Raw genomic sequence first — 22,138 nt, 5'->3', positions numbered from 1 at the left:
TGTTGTATTTGGACTTCCAGAGGGCATTTGATGAGGTACTTGACAAAAGGTTAAGTCATATTCTAGGAGCCTGTGGTGTTTGAGATGGCATAGACAGAGAATTGGCTAAAGGGCAGGAAGCAGCAAGTAGGGATAAAGGGTTCTTTTTCAGATGGCAACCAGTGACCGGGGAGTGGCTCCGGTATCAGTGCTCGGACCGCAATATTTACAGCATATATTTGTGATTTGGTATAAGGAAGTGAGTGCAATGTAGCCAGATTTTCAGATGAGACAAAAATAAGTGGAAAGGCAGGTTGAGAGAGGGATACAAACACATCAGGGGGCATGATTGATTCAGTAAGTAAATGAGCAAAACTTGGCAATGGAGTATAAAATGGGAAAAATGTGACCATTTTGGAAGGGGGAACTAAAAGTATTATTAAAATGGAGAAAAGCTGCAACAGTCGGACTTGGGTTCCTTTTAATGAAACACAGAAAGCTAGCACACAGGTACAGCACGTAATCAGGAAGGCTAATGAAATGTTGACCCTCATTTCAAAGAAGTTTTAGTAGGGAAGTCTTAATGCAACTGTGCAAGACAACATCTGGAGTACTGTTAGTAGTTCTGGTCCCCAAACAGAAGAAAAGATATTTCACCAGTGGCAGTTTAGAGAAGGTTCACAAGGGTGACCCCTGGCATAGAACATAGAACCTCTTGGTTCCTGAACTCGATCCCTCTATTAATAAAAGCTAAAACACTGTATGCCTTCTTAACAGCCCTGTCAACCTGGGTGGCAACTTTCAAGGATCTGTGTACATGGACACCGAGATCTGTCTGCTCATCTACACCACTAAGAATCTTCGCATTAGCCCAATACTTTGCCTTCGGTCACTCCTACCAAAGTGCATCACCTCACACTTGTCTGCATTAAACTCCATTTGCCACCTCTCAGCCCAGCTCTGCAGCTTATCTATGTCTCTCTGCAACCTACAGCAACCTTCGTCACTACCCACAACTCCACCAACCTTAGTGTTGTCTGCAAATTTACTAAGCCATCCTTCTGTGCCCTCATCCAGGTCATTTATAAAAATAACAAACAGCAGTGGGCCCAACACCGACCCTTGCAGTACACCACTAGTAACTGGTCTCCAGGATGAACATTTCCCATCAACGACCACCTCTGTCTTCTTTCAGCAAGCCAATTTCTGATCCAAACTGCTATATCTCCCACAATTCCATTCCTCCGCATTTTGTACAATAGCCTACTGTGGGGAACCTTATCGAACACCTTGCTGAAATCCATATACACCACGTCAACCGGTTTACTCTTATCTACTTGTTTGACCACCTTCTCAAAGAACTCAATAAGGTTTGTGAGGCACGACCTTCCCTTCACAAAACCATGTTGACTATCCCTAATCAATTTATTCTTTTGTAGATGATTATAAATCCTATCCCTTATAACCTTTTCCAACACTTTACCAATAACTGAGGTAAGGCTCACTGGTCTATAATTACCAGGGTTGTCTCTACTCCCCTTCTTGAACAGGGGAACCACGTTTGCTATCCTCCAGTCATCTGACACTATTCCTGTAGACAATGACAAGTTAAAGATCAATGCCAAAGGCTCGGCAATCTCCCCCCTGGCTTCCTAGAGAATCCTAGGATAAATCCCATCCGACCCAGGGGACTTATCTATCTTCACCCTCTGTAGGATTTCTAATACCTCCTCCTTGTGAACCTCAATCCCACCTAGTCTAGTAGCCTGTATCTCAGTATTCTCCTCGACAACATTGTCGTTTTCTAGAGTGGATACTGTTGAAAAATATTCATTTAGCGCTTCCGCTATCTCCTCTGACTCCACACACAACTTACCACTACTATCCTTGATTGGGCCTAATCTTACTTTCGTCATTCTTTTATCCCTTAAATACCTATAGAAAGTCTTAGGGTTTACCCTGATCCTATCCGCCAACAACAACTCATGTCTCCTCCTGGCTCTTCTGAGCTCTCTCTTTAGGTCTTTCCTGGCTACCTCATAGCCCTCAAGTGCCCTAACTGAGCCGTCACATCTCATCCTAACATAAGCCGCCTTCTTCCTCTTGACCAGAGATTCCACCTCCTTCGTAAACCACGGCTCCCGCGCTCTACAGCTTCCTCCCTGCCTGACAGGCACATACTTATCTAGGACACACAGGAGCTTTTCCTTGAATAAGCTCCACATTTCTAATGTGCCCATCCCCTGCAGTTTCCTACCCCATCCTACGCTCCCTAAATCTTGCCTAATCTCATCGCAATTGCCTTTCCCCCAGCTATAACTCTTTCCCAGTGGTATACACCTATCCCTTTCCATCACTAAAGTAAACATAACTTGGTATGGAAGGCTTGACTTATGAGCAAAGGCTAAATAGATCAGGGCTGTACTCTTTACAATTTAGAAGAATGAGAAGTGATCTAAACGAAAACATAAGATTCAGAAAGGGCTTAAACAGGGTCACTGTCGAGAGGATGCTTCCCCTTGTGGGAGTTGTAGGACCAGGAGACACAGTCTCAGACTTAAGGTACCAATTTAAGACCGAGATGAGGAGGAATCCCTTCTCAGAAGGGTTGAGAGACTTTGGAACCAAGTCATTGTATTTATACAATGCCTTTGCCCTATTAAATGGCAGAACAGGTTCAAGGGATCAAAATGCCCTACTTTTGTTCTGATTTCTTATCGTCTTATGGCTTAGGATTTAACATTATTTTGCATCATTTCTTTGAACATTATTACTTTGAAAATACTTGTGATCTTTTTAATAGTGGTAAATAATGATATCTTTGAGAACATAGAAGCTAAACACGTGTTTATGTCAACTCCAGCTGAGTCAATTTTTAGAATGAGACATTTTAATCCTCTTAGCTATCATCAAGAAAATATTTTATTTAACAAATAATGGGAAATAAGTTCTTACACTATTGTGTTACATCATCCTTGGTTTTTGTTTTCTTGATGTGCAGTTAATATTTTGACATATATTATGGAATGGCATAAATAAGCATTCACTTTTGTGCCTTGCACTCTAGACATAATTCTGCTTTCAGTTCCTGTTCAGTAATTATTGACATTCTTTTCTTGTGCTGAATCTCCAACACGGAATCTTGAATAGCCAGTTAATGTAGGGTAAAACTGAAGAGCCAAATTGCAGAATTTAACATTTATATATGGAAACTACTGTTTTAAGAGTATGAGAACAGCTATTGTTGCAAAAGTTCTTAAATTATCTTTGTTATTTTCAGTCAGTAATAATTATATTGACTAGTGTAGACTGTTGACTGGACTGGACATATCCCAATATAGGAATGTAGAACATACACCTTTTTCTGGCTGGATAAACATTCTTGCATTTAGTCATATCAATGTATTTTTTTTAAAAAGTGCCCAATTATTGTATTCATGAGATATTAATACATTTTGTGCTATTTACAGGCTTAATGTACATTATTGAGACACAGAAAGTCCTGGACTTAAAAGTGAATCTCATGGCTTCTTACGTCATTATTCCACAGAATGGTTTTTTTGATAAATCTGCCAGCTTATTGGTTCTTGATCTTGGTAATTTGAAGGTAAGTTTGTAAAGTGACAGGATTGTCTGAATGTTATGTAATTAAAATCATATTAAAAGTTGTTTATGTATTCATACCCACTGATTAGATGCATATGTAGAAAAGGAACAAAAGTTCTATTATGGCAATTGTCTAAATCCTCACTAAGTTCTTGGAGTGAAAACAAGTGTCAATTTATTTGGCCTAACTGTATATAATGCATTATGTAATTACAAAAAAAAAATCTGAGTTCACCGTGCTTCATTTGGATGAACCTTTTGATTTTAAAGTATGCCCGACGTTATTACCTGGACTGCTGGAAATACGTTGAATGGTATTGATAGATTGTGTGTCTGTTTTAAAAATACCCTACTGCCTAATGAAATAACTGACTTCTTGTTATCTTAATTTAAGCCATCAACAATGCTTCTGTTAACAGCAGTGGGTTCAGAAAAATGTAGATCTTTAGTGTGTCTTTCATTTAGTTTCAATGGGACAATTCTGTTATTTAAAAGTCAAAAGTAAAATTGCAGTCCACAGTGCTGCTGGTATGTCTTGTCTAGTACTTAGAACTGTTAAATCTTTGTTTTTAAGGGCCCTCCTGTGGCACAGTGGTAGTGTCCTTACCCCTGGACTGAGGCCCGGGTTCAAGTCCCACATGCTGTAGAGATGTGTCATAACATCTCTGAACAGATTGATTAGAAAATTAGTCTAAATAATAATTTAGAAAAAAGCCTTTGTATTTAGGACTCTTGTGGTACATTGGTAGTGTCCCTACTTCTGAGCTCGGAAAGCTGGGTTCAAGTCCCATTTGTTCCAGAAGTTGGTTAAAACATCTATGTCTAGATTTAGTGTCAGTGGAATCAGTCTTTGTCTCCACTTCTGATAACCTTCCAGGGGACCCTGCTCAAACTGTGTAACTTGCTAACAATTCAGCCAGGTTCCACTGCAATGGATTTTGGCGCAAGCTATGGTTATTATTAAAACCAGCACCTTTGGCATGGTGTGCCTGCATGTGCTGGACACAGATTGGCAGTGCCATGTCACTACAATGTGACAAAATGAACCTTATCCGTGTTTTCTATTTTAATGAATGTCCCTACCTTTGAACCAGGAGACCCGAGTTCAAGTCCCATCTGCAGAGGGATGAATAATTCCTGAACAGATTGGCTAGATATCGAAAACCCTGGGATATAGTCAACTGACTGTTGCACTGAGGAGGTATTATCTAGTACTTTTGAGTAAAATATGAAACTAATGTTTTACCTGTCTTTAGGAGGACAGTTCTTCTTAACAGCAGTTTGGGTGTGTCTAACCCCAAGGGTTACAGTGGTTCAAGATCACCATCACCTCAAGGACAATTGGGTATTGAAAGTTTTAAAGAAAACAGTGCAGTTAATGACGCCCACAGCATCATGCTGGATAGATCTTTAAAAAAAAAATCCCAAGGCAAGATATCCTGTTCATCAGATGTCACTTAGAACATTCTTTGATTCATCAGTGGATATATTAAAACATTAGTTAAGTTTGGATAGTCAGTAATGGCAAAATGCCCATCAATCAAAATGGGACGATATAACAGCAAAGCGGTTAATATAAATGGGTGATTTGTGCATTTGTATGTATACATTTATAAAAATTTGGCTCAAGTTTGTGTGTATTGCTCAATGTGCTATGAACCAGGACAGTTAAGAACATAATTTTAAAAATGTATAAATATTCATTTACATATTTGAGTTGTAACATGGTGTAGTTTGATCGTTACAGATTGGTTGTTGTCAACATTCATTTGCTAGAGATGATGGGAATCAACTTCAAAATTTGGCTAAGTCAGATGACAGAATCTGCATTTTTATTCGCTGAACATCCAGTTCTAGAAAGGCAAAGTTTTTCCTGGGGAGCTACATGTGTGATTGCTCCTTGTGAACAGTGTAAAATGATCTCTGTTGATGCTTTGTTTGCAGCGCTGACATCTATCTTGGAACTTCTGAAGCTACAGCTCCGTGTGGTAGTGAACCTCTGCCCACATTCAGTGTTGACAGTGTATTAGTTGTCAGCTGGAGTTTCCACATGTCATGGTTCATGTATAAGGTTTGTTTTGATAGCATCTTTGAAGTGAAACTTTTGGCTCCCTGATGCTCTCTTGGTGTGGACCGCCTTTTAGGGGATGTGGCACCTTCCTCCTGTGCACATGGTCAAATCGATGAAGTCTTCTTTGCTTATCTATTATGAACAAGCTTGGCATATTTGCCCTTGAAAAAGAGTGCTTAGCTGGTGACTTTGTCTTGCCACGTGTAGTGCCAGTGATGTGTCGTAGACGCTGTAGTTTGAGGTTATTGTATCTTTTATTTTGGATGGAGCTGTAGACTGCTGTACGACAGCCAAGCCTGGACAATGTACTGAAGATACATGCCTTCAGGATGAACATTTTAGTGGTTTGGTTTGTGGTTTGAAAACTTGTAGTCAAGAACAGTTGTCTGTCATTGTAGATCCCAAGGTTTCAAAATTTCCTCACTGCTTCCAGTAACATGGTGTGAAGTCTTATCACAGGCAGGGACAACACCATTTCCTATAGCTACAGATTTCTTGATGCACATAGTAAGGACAAAAATGTCAGCAAATTTTAGAGCTCATCTCATATCATTTACAATATTGAAGTCACAATTCAATTTGAATGGTGCAAAATAGATGATATCACAAGCTTTCCCAATATTACATGCATTGTTTAATGTTCAGGTAAATTACAGTCAATGGGATACGAACATATGGTACTCGGTTATGAATGGTGTACCATAAGGATCTGTTCTGGGTGCTCCTCAATTTGTGACTTTTGTAAATGATTTGGATGAAGAAATGGAAGGGTGGATTAGTAAGTTTGCGGATGATACAAAGGTGGACAGTGCGGAGGGCTGTTCTAGGTTACAAATCGACATTGATAGGATGTAGAGCTGAGCTGAGAAGTAGCAGATGGAATTTAACCCTGAAAAGTGTGAGGTGATTCATTGTGGAAGGACAAACTTGAAAGTAGAATACAGGGTTAATGGAAAGATTCTTGGCAGTGTGGAGGAGCAGAGGGATCTCGGGGTTCATGTCCACAGTTCCCTGAAAGCTGCCAGGCAGGTGGATAGAGTTGTTAGGGAGGCGTATGGTGTGTTGGAGGGATTGAGTTCAAGAGCCGTGAAGTTATGCTCCAGCTATACAAAAGCCTGGTTCGGCCACAGCTGGAGTGTTGTGTCCAGTTCTGGTTGCCTCATTACAGGAAAGATGTGGAAGTGTTGGAAAAAGTGCGGAGGAGATTTACCAGGATGTTGACTATAATGGAGGGAAGATTTTACGAGCAAAGGTTAATAGAGCTATGGCTTTTCTCTTTAGAACGTCGAAGGATGAGACGTGACTTGATAGAGGTGTACAAAATGATCAGAGGTATAGATAGATTAGACAGCCAGAGACTTTTTCTTAGCGTGGAGGTAGCTATTACGAGTGGGCATAGTTTTAAAGTGAGTGGAGGTAGATATAGGTGAGACGTCAGAGGTAGGCTCTTTACTCAGAGTGGCCGGGGCATGGAATGCATTGACGGAGAGGGAAGTGGAGTCGGCCTCATTGGGGCATTTAAGCGGTAATTAGATAGGCGTATGGATGATGGTATGAGGTAGGGGTGGATGTAAGATAGACCTTAGGGTTAGGGCAGAAGTTCAGCACAACATTGTGGGCCGAAAGGTCTGTACTGTGTTGTGCTGTTCTACGTTCAATATGGGCAACAAATCCAATAAGCTGCACAGCCTTCAAGTCTGCTCTGCCATTCAGTTTATGGCAGATCTGAATTTTAGCCTCAACTCTAAATTGCTTTAAGGAAACAGAATACTAATCTATTCAATCTCTTTTCGTAACTGAATCTGTCCAGCTGAGGCAGCATCCTGATAAAAGCTCTCTGCACCCTTTCCAGTATGTTCACATGCCTCTTATAAGGTCAACTCCAGAACTGTATACAGTTCTGAAGCTGTGGCCTAACCAGTATTTTTATACAGTTCCAGTATAACCTCTCTGCTCTTAAACACCACGCCTTGATTAATAAAGACAAATATTCCATCTACCTTCGTAACCACTTGATCTACCTGCCCTGCTCCCTGAAGAGGCCAGTGGCTATGCACTCAAACGCCCCTCTGATCCTCGGTCTTTCTCAGGGTCATACTGTTTAGCATGTAACCCCTTGCCTTTTTTGTCCCATCCAAGTGAATCACTTCTCTGGATTGAATTCCGTTTACTGTTGATCAGCCTGTCTAACCAGCTCATCTAATTCCTTCTGTATTCTAAGACTGCCCTCCTCACTGTCCACCTATTTTGGAATCCTCCACAAACCTACTGATCAAACGTCCTATATTTGAGTCTAAATCATTAATATATACCACATACAGCAAGAGGCCCAACATTGATCCCTGAGGAGCCTGTTTGGATGCAGGCTTCCAATCACATACACACCCCTCGACCATCACCCTCTGCTTCCTGCTAGTCAGCCAATTATGGATCCAATGAGCTAACTTTCTTTGGATTCCGTGGGCATTGTGTTCACTGTTGACCTCCTATATGGGACCTATTCTATTAATTTTCTTGATTACTTCCTTTGTCTAAATCATTTATATGAATCGTGAAGGATTGGGGCCACACCACTGACTCCTGTGATGCATCACTCATGACATCCCACCAGCCTGAAAAAGACTTGAGACCTACTTGCTTCATGTTAAGCAGCCAATCTTCTATTCATGCCAAAATGCTATCCCAACAGTTTTTATATTCTGCAATAATCTTTTGATATGGCACCTTATCAATACCTTTTTATAGAAATATAAGTACAATGTATCCACTGGCTTGCATTCATGCACCGAACAAGTTTATATCTCAAATGAACGCCAAAAGATTAATTAAACATAATTTACCTTTGAAACCAAGTTGGCTCCACCTGATTTATGTCTACTTATCCAAGTGTCCTGTTATAACCGAGTCATAGTCATAAAGTCTTATCATGCATAAACAGGCCCTTTGGCCCAACATATCTGTACTAATCAACAAACACCAAACTATTACCAATCCCATTTACCTGAACTTGGTCCATTGCTTACAATGCCCTGGAATTTTAAATGTTCATCCAGATGCTTTTTGAATGTTGGAGAGTATCTGCCTCCACTACCCCCTTAGGTGGAATGTCGTAAATTTCTAGCCTCTCTGGGTGAAAAAAATTCTCTCCGATCCTCTCTAAACAACATACACCTCACCTCAAACTTATGTCCTCTAGTTTTAGACAGATCTGCCATTGGGAAAAGGCTCTTACGATCTACCATATCTATACTGCTTATAATTTTGGACACCTCAATCAGATTCACTAATCTGCTTCAGGAAAAGCAAACCCAGTATATCCAATTTCTCCTTATAACTGAGATTTTTGACTTGGGCAATGTACTGGTGAATCTTCTCTGTATCCTCTCCAGTGCAGTCACATCCTTCTGAGAGTGTGGTGATTTGAACTGCGTATAATATTCCATCTGTGGCTGAACCATTATTTAATAAAGTTGTAACAAGACTTCTTTGCTCCTATATTCGACACTCCTGGTAATGAAGGAAAGCTTCCCTTCTGTGGCCTTCACCATCCTGTCTACCTGGGCTGATGCCTTCAGGGATCTATAGCCTTGTATGCCAAGGTACCTTTGTTCCTCCATGTTGCCTAGGGACCTACCATTAATTGTGCATACCCTTCCATTATAACATCTCCCAAAATGCATCACCTCACACTTACTGGGATTAAATTGCACCTGCCATTGCTCTTCTCAATTTACTTGTAGATCAATATAAGATTGCAGCCTGAGATCATGCTCTCCACTGTCAACAACACGAGTGTTTTTTTTGCTTTCTGTCATTTGCAAACGTACTAATTATACCTGCAAATAATTATACCTCATTTGCACTTCAAATCTATGTCCTTTCTCGCTTTCTCTTACAAGCAGGAACAGCTTATCTATATAATCCACTTGTGGTTTTGAAAATCTTTATTAGATCTCCCCTCCGCTGTCGTCTTTCCAAGGAGAACATTGTTTATTTCTTCAATCCATCCTCATAATTGAAGTTTCTCGTTCCTGGAATCATACCAGTAAATTTCTTCAATATTCTCATCCATGTCTTTCCTCTTACGTAGTGCCCAGAACTGTACATAATAATCAGATTAAGGTAAACAAATGTCTTGTACAAATTCATTGTCACCTGTATGCTCATATTACTAAAGCCAAGAATATGGTATCCTTCATTAAATTCTCTAAAAGAGTTATCTTAGATTCCTGGAAATTTGAAAATAGCTTTCTCGAATGTAATGTGTTTGGGAAAATTAAAACTAATGAATCAATTGTCTCTGTAGCTACTTCTACTTCTTTCAAGACTCTAGGATGAAATCTACTCTGAATTTCAACTGTGAATGCTTTAATTAGTGCCTAATCCTTCTCTAATGACCCAATTTTTGGTTGACTGATATTGGCTAATTAAATTTGAGAGTTGCCAGATTCTTAAAATATAAAATTGTATGAGGGGGCATTTTTAAATTAGCAGAATAGATTGTAGAGACTGAATTTGTGCTGCGATGGTGATCTTTTGCAGCTGTCAATTTTGTGATGAATTGTACCGAGAATTTTTTTTTAAAAAAGCACAACAAATTGAGTTCTACATTCAGTTTTTTACAAATACTTTTCGTATGTATAATATTGGTACACTTCCCCCCACCCCTGCAGGAAACCAGATTTTCTTTCTAAAACTGATTAGATTAGAAAAAAGTGGACTTGCATTGATAGTGCACCACTGTCAATCCGAGTGTCCCAAAGCATTTCACAGTTGGCAAAATACATCTCAGAATATAGTCATTGTCGTAAGGCAAAAAACACAGACCATTTACACATAGTAAGGTCTCATAAATGCATCCTGATAATTAATCAGTTTGCTTTAATGATGCTGGGTATAAGATAAAAGTGGGTGGAAGTATTAATTATCAGAAACATTTATACTTTAATATTTCTAACTGTTAATCAGCTTTGAATAAATCCAATTTTCACACTCTATTTCTACTATTATTCTCTAATAAATAAACTTTTCATCCTAAACCTAGCAATAATCAAATATATTTGGCCTTATCAGTAACTGGGTAGAAGGTTTAAATTTATGTTGTGTAATGCAGGTTACAGTGTTATCTGTGCATCTGATTTGAGCAACCTAAACTTGAAAGAGGGAAGGAGCAATAATCCATATGCTGGAAGAATTCTGAAGTGTGTCTCAGTTGATTTGTCACCCTGTCGAGTATGGCAGTTCACTTCAGCCAGCTCAGCTTTCCACCTAAATGGATGCACTTTATTTAATTTTAAAATATGTCCTAGACCCAAAATTCTCTCTTGAAAACTGGATGTAAAATTCAGTTGTATTGTGGTTGCTGTAACCTAGGGTTGCCTTTAGTCTGAGGCCTTAAATTAACCCTGCCACACTCAAAATACACATTATTTCCAAAAGAAACTTAATACAAAAGCTTTCCTTGAGCTCCTCATCCAGACCCTTTTTGCCAGTCTGACTTTTTCTTTTTTTTTGTTTTGTGGTTTATATGTGGATTGAAGACACTCATGATTATTGCCATCCCTTTATTGCACGCACCCAGTATTTCTTTTCATACTTTACTAACTTGATTGGAATTTTTTGAGGAGGTGACAACGATGATCAATGAAGGTAGAGCAGTGGATATTGTTGACATGGATTTTAGTGAGGCTTTTGACAAGGTCCCTCATAGTAGGCTCCTCCAGAAGATTTAAGATGCATGAGATCCATCGTGACCTGGCCACATGGATTCAGAATTGAAGACAGAGGGTAATAGCGGAAGTGTGTTTTTCAGGCTGGAGCTCTGTGACTAGTGGTGTTTTGCAGGTGACCATGCTGGGACATCTGCTGTTTGTGATATATAGATATGACTTGGATGAAAATGTAAATAGGTGGGTTAGTAAGTTTGCAGAGGATGCAGAGATCAGTAGAGTATTGGCTAGTGTAGAAGGTTGCCAAAGGATACAGCAGGATTTAGATCCATTGTAGGTATGGGTAGAGAAATGGCAGGTGGCGTTTAATCCAGATAGGTATGAGGTGTTGTACTTTGGGAGATTGAATGTTAAGGAAAAATATACAATTAATGTCAGGACCCTGAATAGCATTGATGTACGGAGGAATCTCAGGGTTCAAGTCCATAGCTCCCTGAAAGTGGCCGTACAAGTAGATTGGGTGGTAAAGTAGGTGTGTGACATGCTTGCCTTTATTGGTCAGGGAATTGAGAACAAGAGGCAGGATGTTGTGTTGCAGCTTTGGAAGACTTTCTTGAGGCCACACTGAGTGTATTGCATTCAGTTCTGGTTGCCGCATAACAGGAAGGATGTGGAGGCTTTAGAGAGGGTGCAGAAGATGTTTACCAGGATGCTGTCTGGATTGGAGGGTATGAACTATATGGAGAGACTAGGACAACTCGGGTTGTTTTCTCTGGAATGGCAGACGGGCGACTTGATAGAAGTCTGTAAAATGACGAGATGTGTCGATAGGACTGACAATCAGACCCTTTTCCCAGAGTTGAAATGTCTAATACTAGACGGTATGCATTTAAGGTGAAAGGGGGAAAAGTTCAAAGGACATGTGAGGGGCAGGTTTTTTAGAGTGGTAGGAGTATGGAACGTCATGCTAGGGGCGATGGTCGAGGTAGGTACAGTAAAGGCATTTAAGGCACTTTTAGATAAGCACATGAATATGCAAGGAATGAAGAGAATTGGACCAAAGACAAGCAGAAGGGTTCAATTTGGTGTCATGCTCAGCGCAACATCGTGGGCCAAGGACCTTGTTCCTGTGCTTTACAGTTCTATGTTGTATATACTTTGCCTAGCATTATGGTTACTGTTAAGAGATTTGTATACTAGTGATGTCTTTCACCACTTATTCCTCATCTTGGCACAAACCAATTCTACATCCTGTCTCCTCAATTGAGTCATTTCTAACTATTGATCATTGTTATCCGTCATTAATAATGTTTAGAGCCATCTTATTAGTGTGATGTTTATGCACTGTCCACAATGTGATCTGATATTGTTGCAAGTGATGTTATCAGCTATGCTAAAGATAACTTCTTTCGTTGAACTGTAGTTGCAGTTCAATCACCCGAACGTACTCCTCTATACTTACTGAAATACTTATTGCTGTTACAGAACAAGGTGGCATAGAAGCAGAATCAGCAGAAGCTAATCAAAAGGATCAGGTGCAACTGTGTTTCCTAATTCCTGTGAAAACTGTCTCGGCTATTACTAGGCTGACCACTTTTAAGGCTCTGGTCAGTGCTGATGCTGATGCCATCAGTGTCCTCAAAACTACTCCCACTACCCTTCACTGCATAATCCCTTGTCCTCGTTTCTCCTCTTCCTCACACTGCATCTTATCCTTTGCATCAGTTTATTTTCTGGTACCTGACAGATGCAGCATGGTTGGGCATTGGATGAACAAAAAAGAGGTGATGAAGATGCTGCTTTGTTAATTAATTTTAATTACAGTGCCACTGCCTGTCGTAATGATAGATCAGACATTATCTGTATTTGGGACATTGAGTAAAGATAATGAAGTGCCAGTTCATTGGATGAACTGCAGTCATGTGTTGAGAGAGTGCAATCTGCAGCTGGACCTTCTAGATCCAAAATTGTTTGTCATTCTCTAAGACTATCTATAGTCTTTGTTACTGAAAAATCGGTCGCTTCTCACGCCAGCCTCTGCTCTCATTCCCCCCCCACTGCTGTCTTAACCCACCATGACTCCCACTGTGAATTTCCAACATCCCCTTCAAGCTATCCCTCTACCTCTGTTTTTCATCAGCTTCTCCCTCTGGTGTGTTCATCCTCCAGTCATGTTACATTCCAAGGGTCATGCCTGTCAGTGCACCTACATCTGGGAGCAACTGATTTATTCAGAAACCTTGAAGTCGGTGGAATACTTTCCTTCATGCCTGTTCTGTCCCTCTTTGTAGATTTTTGAAATAATAATGGAAAATACCTAAAATGTATGCAAATGTGCAATCAGAAATGTACCTGAAAATATAGTGTAATTATTTTTTCTGTCAAATGAGCATAATGTGTAATTGGCTATCTGAATTAAGAGGCTCAATACTATCCCTTTTGCAATATGGGATGGACAATTGAGCTATTAACATAACTCCAACTACATAAAAGGTTCTTTTCTACGGTCACATTCACAGTCGCTATCAACTCAGTTTTTGCAGCCTTGAGATTTACCTTTGTAGATTTTCGTGAGGATATCCTTACTGTAGCAGATACGTACTGCAAAGACCTGGTTCTGAAGGTTCGAGGAGATAAATATCTTGGATAGTTCTAAGCTCCTGAGGGTCCTTCTTTCCACCCAAACTCATAACAGCAAGTCTTCCTCTGCAGGGCTTCTGCTCATTCTTCAAGCCATGCAGTAATCCATGGGAAAAGCCTATCTGGAAGCAGCTAGTTTGCTTAGAACCTTTTGAGGCCAGCAGAAATGTCTTGCATTATTCTCTGTCAATTTTTTGCAACCAGAAGCAGCAACACGTCAAAAGGTATACTGAGATGTGATGACCTTGTGCTTAAACCACTACCAGTTATCTCTCTCTAGGACTATAACATCTTTACCTTTTTATAGTCTAAGCTAAAAGAAGTCAATCAACTACTGAAATTAAGAGGTTCCTTCCTTTTGTACACTGATATATTGTTTTGTATGTATTTGTAATCAGCATTCATCTTGAGTGCAAATGTCCTCCAATATTATGACATTTGGTAGTTTTCCACATAGCTCTTTGAGTGTATCATTGGTGTTTTATAGATGCCTTGAAGTATGTGTAATACTCTCAAAACAGTGCCAATGAGTCAAATTTGTTGCCCATACAGTGCTGATTTGGAAAGCAATGTTTTCTCAGAAGAAACTTAAATAATAAAAATGGTATTTATTTTCAATGATCACAAAAATACTGACCAAATAAATAACTTTCTTTAACTTATTACTATATAACTTTTTGTTCTCAACATTTTTTTATTGGCAAGATGTCTTTGTCCAATTGTGTAAACAGAATAAAATTCTTAACTCTGTCATTTTTAAGTGTTTTGTAATTTGTTTTGTTTTTAATCTTTAAGATGATGAGTAAAAATCGTGCACGTCTGCCACAAATTACTGCTGGAGAAAGCACCTTGGAGGATATCATGGCCAGAGCCTATGACTGTTTTGATATCCAGCTGAGTAGTGTTCAACTTCTCTATGCTAAACCACGTGTGTATCTACTTAAATATTTAAAAGTTGTGAATCGGCTGCTAGGTACTTAATGGCCTTTCTGTTAATAAAACCCAATGAGTTGAAGTTTAATGATGGTATTTTGAATGACAGTAAATATTGACTGCAGGAAAAGCTCAGCAGATCTGACAGTATCTGTAAAGCAGAACCAATGCTAACATTTCAGGTCCAGAGGCCATTCCTCAGAAGATCCTGAAGAAGGGTCACCGGACCCGAGAAATTCATTTTGCTTTCTATTCACAGTGGCTGCCATATCTGCTGAGCTTTTCCAGCAACATCTGTTTTATTTTCTGATTTACAGCATCCCTCTTCTTTTAGTTTTTAATAAGTATTGACTGTTTATTTAAACCAGGTAGCTTTTTGTTGATTAAAAAATAAGCTTGAAATTTTGATTTTGGTGTTGAAAAGCCAATTCCCATGTTTTATCGTTATGGAAAATAAATTGTTTTGCAGAGGCTTAACTAGCTTTGGTATTTTGATTTAGATGAGGATTGGAAAACAGCTCGCAAAGAAAAGAAGTCATCTCAGCACATATTGCAACCCATGGATTTAAAGCTTGAATTATGCAGAGCAATGGTTGTCTCTGATCCAAGAATGCCAAAGTAAGTTTGTATGTATTCAGATGGACAATAGTTGAGGCTTAAATGTTTAAAGTACATTTAACTAAAATGTTTAGTAATAATGCTATGACAGTTTGGAGGAGTAAAATCAAGAATTGATGTCTAATTGCATTTTGATGTATTAAACAACATAGTATTGTTAATGCTCAGCATTTTTGAACAAAAAACGGTACAGCACAGGAACATACCCTTCAGCCCTCCTAGATTGCGCCAACACATTTTGCCATTCCCTACTAAAACTGTCTTTGTCTTTGATTTCTGTATCCCTCTATTCCCGTTCTTTTTATGTATTCATCCAGGTGCTACTTGAATGCTGGTATTGCATCTGCTTCCACTGCCACCTCTGGCAGCACATGCTAGGCACTCATCACCCTTTATGTGAAAAACTTGCCTCATGCATCTCTTTTAAATTTACACTCCCTGCCTTCATAACCTTGAATTGTGTCCCCTAGTAATTGACCTCTCTCACCCTGAGAAAAAGTCTCATACTTGCCGCTGTATCCATGCTATTCACAATCTTTTAAACTTCTATCAGGTTGTCCCTCAACCTCCTGTATACCAGTGAAAACAAACCCAGTCTATCCCACCTTTCTTCATAGCTAAAATCCCCCTTTCCAGGCACCATCCTGGTAAAACCTTTCTGTACCTTATCCAAAGCATCACCATCCTTCTGGTAGTGTTGTGACCAGAATTGTATGCAGTATTCTCAGTGTGGCTTAACTAAAGTTCTATAAAGCTGCAGCATAACTTGCCTATCCTTACACTCACTGCCCCTTCCAATGAAGGCAAGTATGCCATAGGCCTTTTTTACTACCTTATCTACCTGCACAGCCACCTTCTGAGGCCTCTGGAGCTGCACACCCAGATTCCTCTGCATATTAATCTTCCTCAGGGTTCTGCCATTCACCATATAATTTCTTGACCTTCCAGAGTGCATCACCACATTTGTCTGGATTAAACTCCATCTGTCACTTTTCTGTCCATGCCTTCAACTAATCTATGTCCTGCTTATATCCTCTGACAGTCCTCCTCACTATCTTCAATTCCTCCAATCTTTGTATCATCTGTAAACTTTAATTAGACCAGCCATGTTTTCCTCCCAAATCATTTATGTAGGCCATGAACATCAGAGATCCCAGCACTGATCCTTATGGAACATCACTAGTCACAACTTTCCATTCTGAAAAACATTGTTCCACCTCTGCCCTCTGTCACCCTTAATTACCCAGTTCTGTATCCATCTTGCAAGCTCATCCCTGATACCATGTGACTTCTCCTTTTGTACCAGTCTGCCACGGGATACCTAGTCGAAGGCTTTACTGAAGCCTATGTAGACAACATCAACTGCTTTTCCCTCATCAATCATCTTCACCAATGCCTCAGAAAAACTCCCTCAAGTTCGCAAAGCACAACCTCCCCGAACAACAATGCTGCCTATTGCCAATAAGTCCATTTGCTTCTAAATGCATGTAGATCTTGTCTCTGAGAAACTTTTCCAATAATTTCCCCACGTGAGGCACACAGGCCCATAATTTGCTGGATTATCCCTGCCACCCTGTATAAAAAATGGGACAGCATTGGCTATTCTGTAGGCCTCTGGGACCTCACCTGTGGCCAAAGAAGATACAAAGATGTCTGTCAATATTCTAGCAATTTGTTCTCTTGCTTCCCTTAATATTCCGGGATAGATCCCATCAGGATCTAGGGACTTATCTATCTTAATGCTTTTTAAAATGCACAATACTTCTTACTTTTTAACAGCAACTTAGCTTAGAAATTTAACACTCCCTTCCCTGAGATCATCCGCCACCAGTTCCTTCTCTTTGGTGAAACCTCGTCCAACTCTCCTGTCTCCACTCAGATTCCTCCTTCGTCCTCAAATGGACTGACCCTTGCCCTGCTGGCCTCTGGTTTTTATATATGTATTAAAAGCCTTGGGATTCTCCTTTATCCTGTTTTGCTGTCGACTTTGCATGACCCTTTTTGGCCAAACCCATTACTTATTTATGCTCTTTCTTACTTTGCTTATATACCTCAAGGACTTTGTCAGTTTCCATCTTCCTTGACTTTATGTATGCTTCCTTTTTACTTTTTGACCAAGATTGTAACATCCCTGGTCATCCAAGTTTCACGTAACTTGCCATACTTATCCTTCATTCTTGTAAGAATGTGTCACTGCCACTTGAAATACTCTCACATGTCCTAAGTGAATTTACCCTCAAACAGCCACTTTCAATCAATATTGTCCAGTTCCTGCCTAATATTGTTGTAACTCACCTTCCCCCAATTTAATACATTCACCTGAGGATTTCTGTTATCCTTATTCATGGATATCTTACTTATGGTATTATGGTCACTATTCCCGAAATGCTTCCCTACTGACATGTCTCTCACACGGCTGGGCTCATTTCCCAAAACCAGATCCAGTATGACCCCTTCCCTCATTGGACTGTTTACATACTGTCAAGAAACCCTCCTGAATGGTCCCTACAAATTCTGCCCTGTCCAACCCCCAACACGAAGTGAGTCCCAGTTAACATCTTAAAATCACCCAACCTAAACAATCATGCTGTATTTGCATCTTTCCAAAACCTGTTGACATTATCTTTCCTCTATCTCCTGCTGGCTGTTGGGAGGCCTGTAGTATACTTCCAACATTGTGATTTCATCTTTCCTGTTCCTCAGTTCCACTCATATTGCCTCTCTGCATGAGTCGTCTGATATATCCTCCCTGAGTACAACTGTGAGATACTCCTTTACCAGTATTGCAACTCCCCTACCCCTTTTACATTCCCTTCTATCATGCTGAAAAATTTAAATCCTGGGACATATCAGCTGCCTGTCTCTCTTTCACCTAAGTCTCCTGTAATTGCAATAATGCCATAGTTCCCGATTACTAACTAAAGCTCTTAAGTTCATCTACTTTGCATATTATACCTCTCGCACTGAAATACATGTATTTCAGATTATCTCCTCTGCTCTTTTCAGCACCATTTCCCTGCTTGTTATTGTTCTTAGTTACTTTTGTCTTGGTTTCTACTTCTCCGTCCATTTCTGCATTTACTGCCCCTACTCCTCTGATTCCCATACCCCTGTCACACTAGTTTAAACCATCCTCAATTACTCAACCAAGCAACCCACCTCCCTCACTAACGAACCCCCCACTCTCACCACCATCACCAAAACTAGCTTGTGGCACCGATAGTAATCCTGAGAAGTACCTTTTCGGTTTTTATATTTCAACTTTCTTCCTAGTTCTTTATATTTTGCTTTTAGGACCTCATCACCTTTTTCTTTGCCCGAAGTCATTAGTACCAATGTACACTACAGTCACTGGCTGTTCACCATCGCCCCCCACCTCCATAATGTCCTGCAAGGCATCCAGACCCTAGTAATAGGGAGGGAACACAATTCTGGACCTTTGTTTATAGCCACACAAAAACACTATCTATTTCCTTCACAATTAAATAGCCTATAACCATAGAATTTCTATGCCTATTTCTCCTGCCCTCTGCAGCTGAGCCAACCCTGGTGCCATGAACTTGGCTGCTGCTGTTAGCCCCTGTGAGACCATTCCCTTCAACATTACCCAAAATGGTACGTCCGTTTTTGCAGGAGCCGTCCTGCTCTGCTAGTGATCACCCTTCCCTTCTTGCCTGTGGAGTCTGAGCCTGCGATGTGACTACGTGTCTCTTAGTGCTATCCACAATATTTCCTGCTTTCTGAATGCTCCACAGTGTCCCCAGATGCTGCTCTGACTCCAAAATTCGGGCTTCCAGTTGCTGCAGCTGGGGACACTTACTGCACACATGCCGGTCCCGGGCACAGAAAATGTGCCCAGCTTCATACATCAAGTGAGAGGAGCAGACTATGATTTGGAACTCTCCTGCAATGTCTTACCTCTTTGAATTAATTAATCCTTACAATGTCAAACACTTTTAATACTGAATTGAAGCTGCTGGTGCTCTCTGCACTGATAATAATTTCTGAAAACTTACCTGCTACTCACCAGCAAAGGTTTCCAGAAGCTATTTAGGCTTGCGCTCCTTTACCTGCTGGAACTGTCATTACTGACCTTCCTGTCTCAATGTTCTGTCTACTCTCCTCTGATGTTAAAGTACCAGTATTGGATTGTGGTGGACAAAGTCAGAAGTCACATGACTCCAGGTTATAGTCCAAGTTAATTTGAAATCACTCTCCTCTGAACCTTGCCTCTCCTTTTTCTTTTGGTTGGAGAAGGATGGAGTGATGGAAACAGTAAAGTAATGTAATATTTGGGGCTAATCATTCCTTGACACCAGGTTTTTCTTCAAGATGATGCCCTTCATGTGTGTGCTGATTTGTGAAGTTCACTCACAGAATTAAACAAGCACTGTCACAGCACCCTGTGGCCAGAGTTGGGGAACCAGGTTAGGGGCAGCCGCTGGAGACATCGGGAAAGGTGTGGGACCGTTGAGTGTTGTCAGTGACAGAGAGAGAGAAAGAGAGCACCAAAGTTCAAGAATGTGCCTCAGCCATTTTGAATTTTGAAAAATGGAAGCGTGAAGAGGGCATGAAAAGGAGGCAAAACAAAGCCAGGGACAGACTCATCCCGTGGTGTGTCCATTACAGATGAGCTGCTCATTAAAAAGATTGCCGAACTTGAAGCAAACCTTCCCAGCACACACGCATTGGATTTCCCTGATGCAAACAAACTTTATTCCTTCCAGCAGAATGTCTTGCCACCCTGGTTATACGCTTCATTTGACATGTTTCAGTTTGAAACACATGTTCCAGAAGCCTACAACATGGTGCCTCCCAAAGTGTTTAGAAAATTATGCATTTTGTAATTGTGATCTTCTGTCCAACAGTTCACTTGGCTCAAAATGTAACTATTAAGCAAAATTAATCTCTGAAATAAATCTAAATTGAGCATGATTGACCAAGTCAATATTAAATGCATAAATACCAATATTTGTTAAATCCTTGATCAAATTTTTGACTGCTGCCTAATACTTGCGTCTCCTTAACAAAGCCTCAAGAATCAGATTGTTGTCAGCAACAGACACCTACTATGAAGCCAAAGACAGACATTGGCTGTGGCTTAGCATAATAGCAACATTCTCATAGATTATAAATGTGCTTACGGTCTTTATATTCTATTGACACTGTTCCTTCTTTTGAACTTTCCACTTTGTTCCATGTCTGTAGAATATCCTTTAACGCTCTCCTCCTTTTATTGCTGTGCAAATACCTGGCCAATCCCATCATTGTTACATCTTCATTTCTGTCTTTACTCAATTTCTGCAGTAATTTAAGAGGACCATGTTGGGATTAGCACTGGGCATACCTAAAAATGAGGTTTCAATTTGGTGAAGCCACACCATATGACAACTTGTAAGGCAAACATTCTAAGAGAGTATAATAGTCAGGGCTAAGCAACCCTACAAATAATGGATAAGATCTAAACTCTGATTTCTGCTAAATCCAGTTGTGAACAATCAAATCATCTGAACCCTCTGCAAATATCTTTCTTCTCACAAATGGAGGAGTCCTGTACATAAGAACTAGGAGCAGGAGTAGACCATCTGGCCCCTCGAACCTGCCCTGCTATTTAATAAGATCGTGGCTGATCTATTTGAGACTCAGCTCCACTTACCCACACACTCACCATAACCCTTAGTTCTTTTAATGTTCAAAAATTTACCTAGCCTTGCCCTTAAAAACATTCAGTGACGTTGCTTCAACCGCTTCACTGGGCAGGGAATTCCACAGATTCACAACCCTTTGGGTGAAGAAGTTCCTCCTGACTTCAGTCCTATATCTGCTTCCCTTTGTTTTGAGGCAATACCCTCTAGTCCTAATTTCACCTGCTAGTGGGAACAACCTCCCTGCCTCCACTTTATCTACTCCCTTCATAATCTTATATGTTTCTATAAGATCTCCCCTCATTCTTCTGAATTCCAATGAGTATAATCCCACTCTGCTCCGTCTCTCCTCATAATCCAACCCTCTCAACTCTGGAATCAACCGAGTGAATCTCCTCTGCACCCCCTCCAGTGCAAGTGTATCTCTTCTTAAGTAACGAGACCAAAACTGCACACAGTACTTCAGGTGTGGCCTCACCAGGACCTTATACAGCTGCAGCATAGCCTCCCTGTTTTTAACCTCCATCCCTTGAGCAATAGCAGACAAAATTCCATTTGTTTTTTTAATTACCTGCTGCACCTGCAATCCTACTTAAAAAGATTCATGTACAAGGTCACCCAAGCCCCCCTCCACAGCAGAGTGCTGCAGTTTCTTACCGTTTAAAACATAGTCCATTTTGCTGTTATTCCTACCAAAATGGATGAGCTCACACTTATCAACATTGTACTCCATCTGCCAGACCTTTGACCACTCATGTAGACTATCTATATCCCTCTGCAGACTTTGTCTTCCGCACACTTTGCCCTACCACTCACCTTAGTGTCATCTGCAAATTTTGACACACCATACTTAGTCCGCAACTCCAAATCATCTGTGTAAATTGTAAATAATTGTACATCACTAGCGACTGACAGCCAACCAGAAAAAAACACCCATTTAGCCCTACTCTTTGCTTTCTACTGGTCAACCAATCCTG

The 22,138-nt window shown here is 40.3% G+C and overlaps 1 protein-coding gene across 1 annotated transcript in view; it reads left to right on the top strand.

Moving 5' to 3' along the window:
* The window catches only part of vps13a (vacuolar protein sorting 13 homolog A), a 379,786-nt gene that overhangs the window by 104,199 nt on the left and 253,449 nt on the right, over positions 1-22,138 (top strand). Inside the window, exons 20-22 of the mRNA XM_048527513.2 lie at positions 3,450-3,586; positions 14,761-14,893; positions 15,399-15,516. Of these exons, the coding sequence (XP_048383470.1) occupies positions 3,450-3,586; positions 14,761-14,893; positions 15,399-15,516 (388 nt within the window). The remainder of the gene's footprint in view (positions 1-3,449; positions 3,587-14,760; positions 14,894-15,398; positions 15,517-22,138) is intronic.

Source organism: Stegostoma tigrinum, chromosome 3 (assembly GCF_030684315.1).
Source record: "Stegostoma tigrinum isolate sSteTig4 chromosome 3, sSteTig4.hap1, whole genome shotgun sequence".
Lineage (NCBI taxonomy): Eukaryota > Metazoa > Chordata > Chondrichthyes > Orectolobiformes > Stegostomatidae > Stegostoma > Stegostoma tigrinum.
This window is presented reverse-complemented; position numbering and strand designations above follow the sequence as displayed.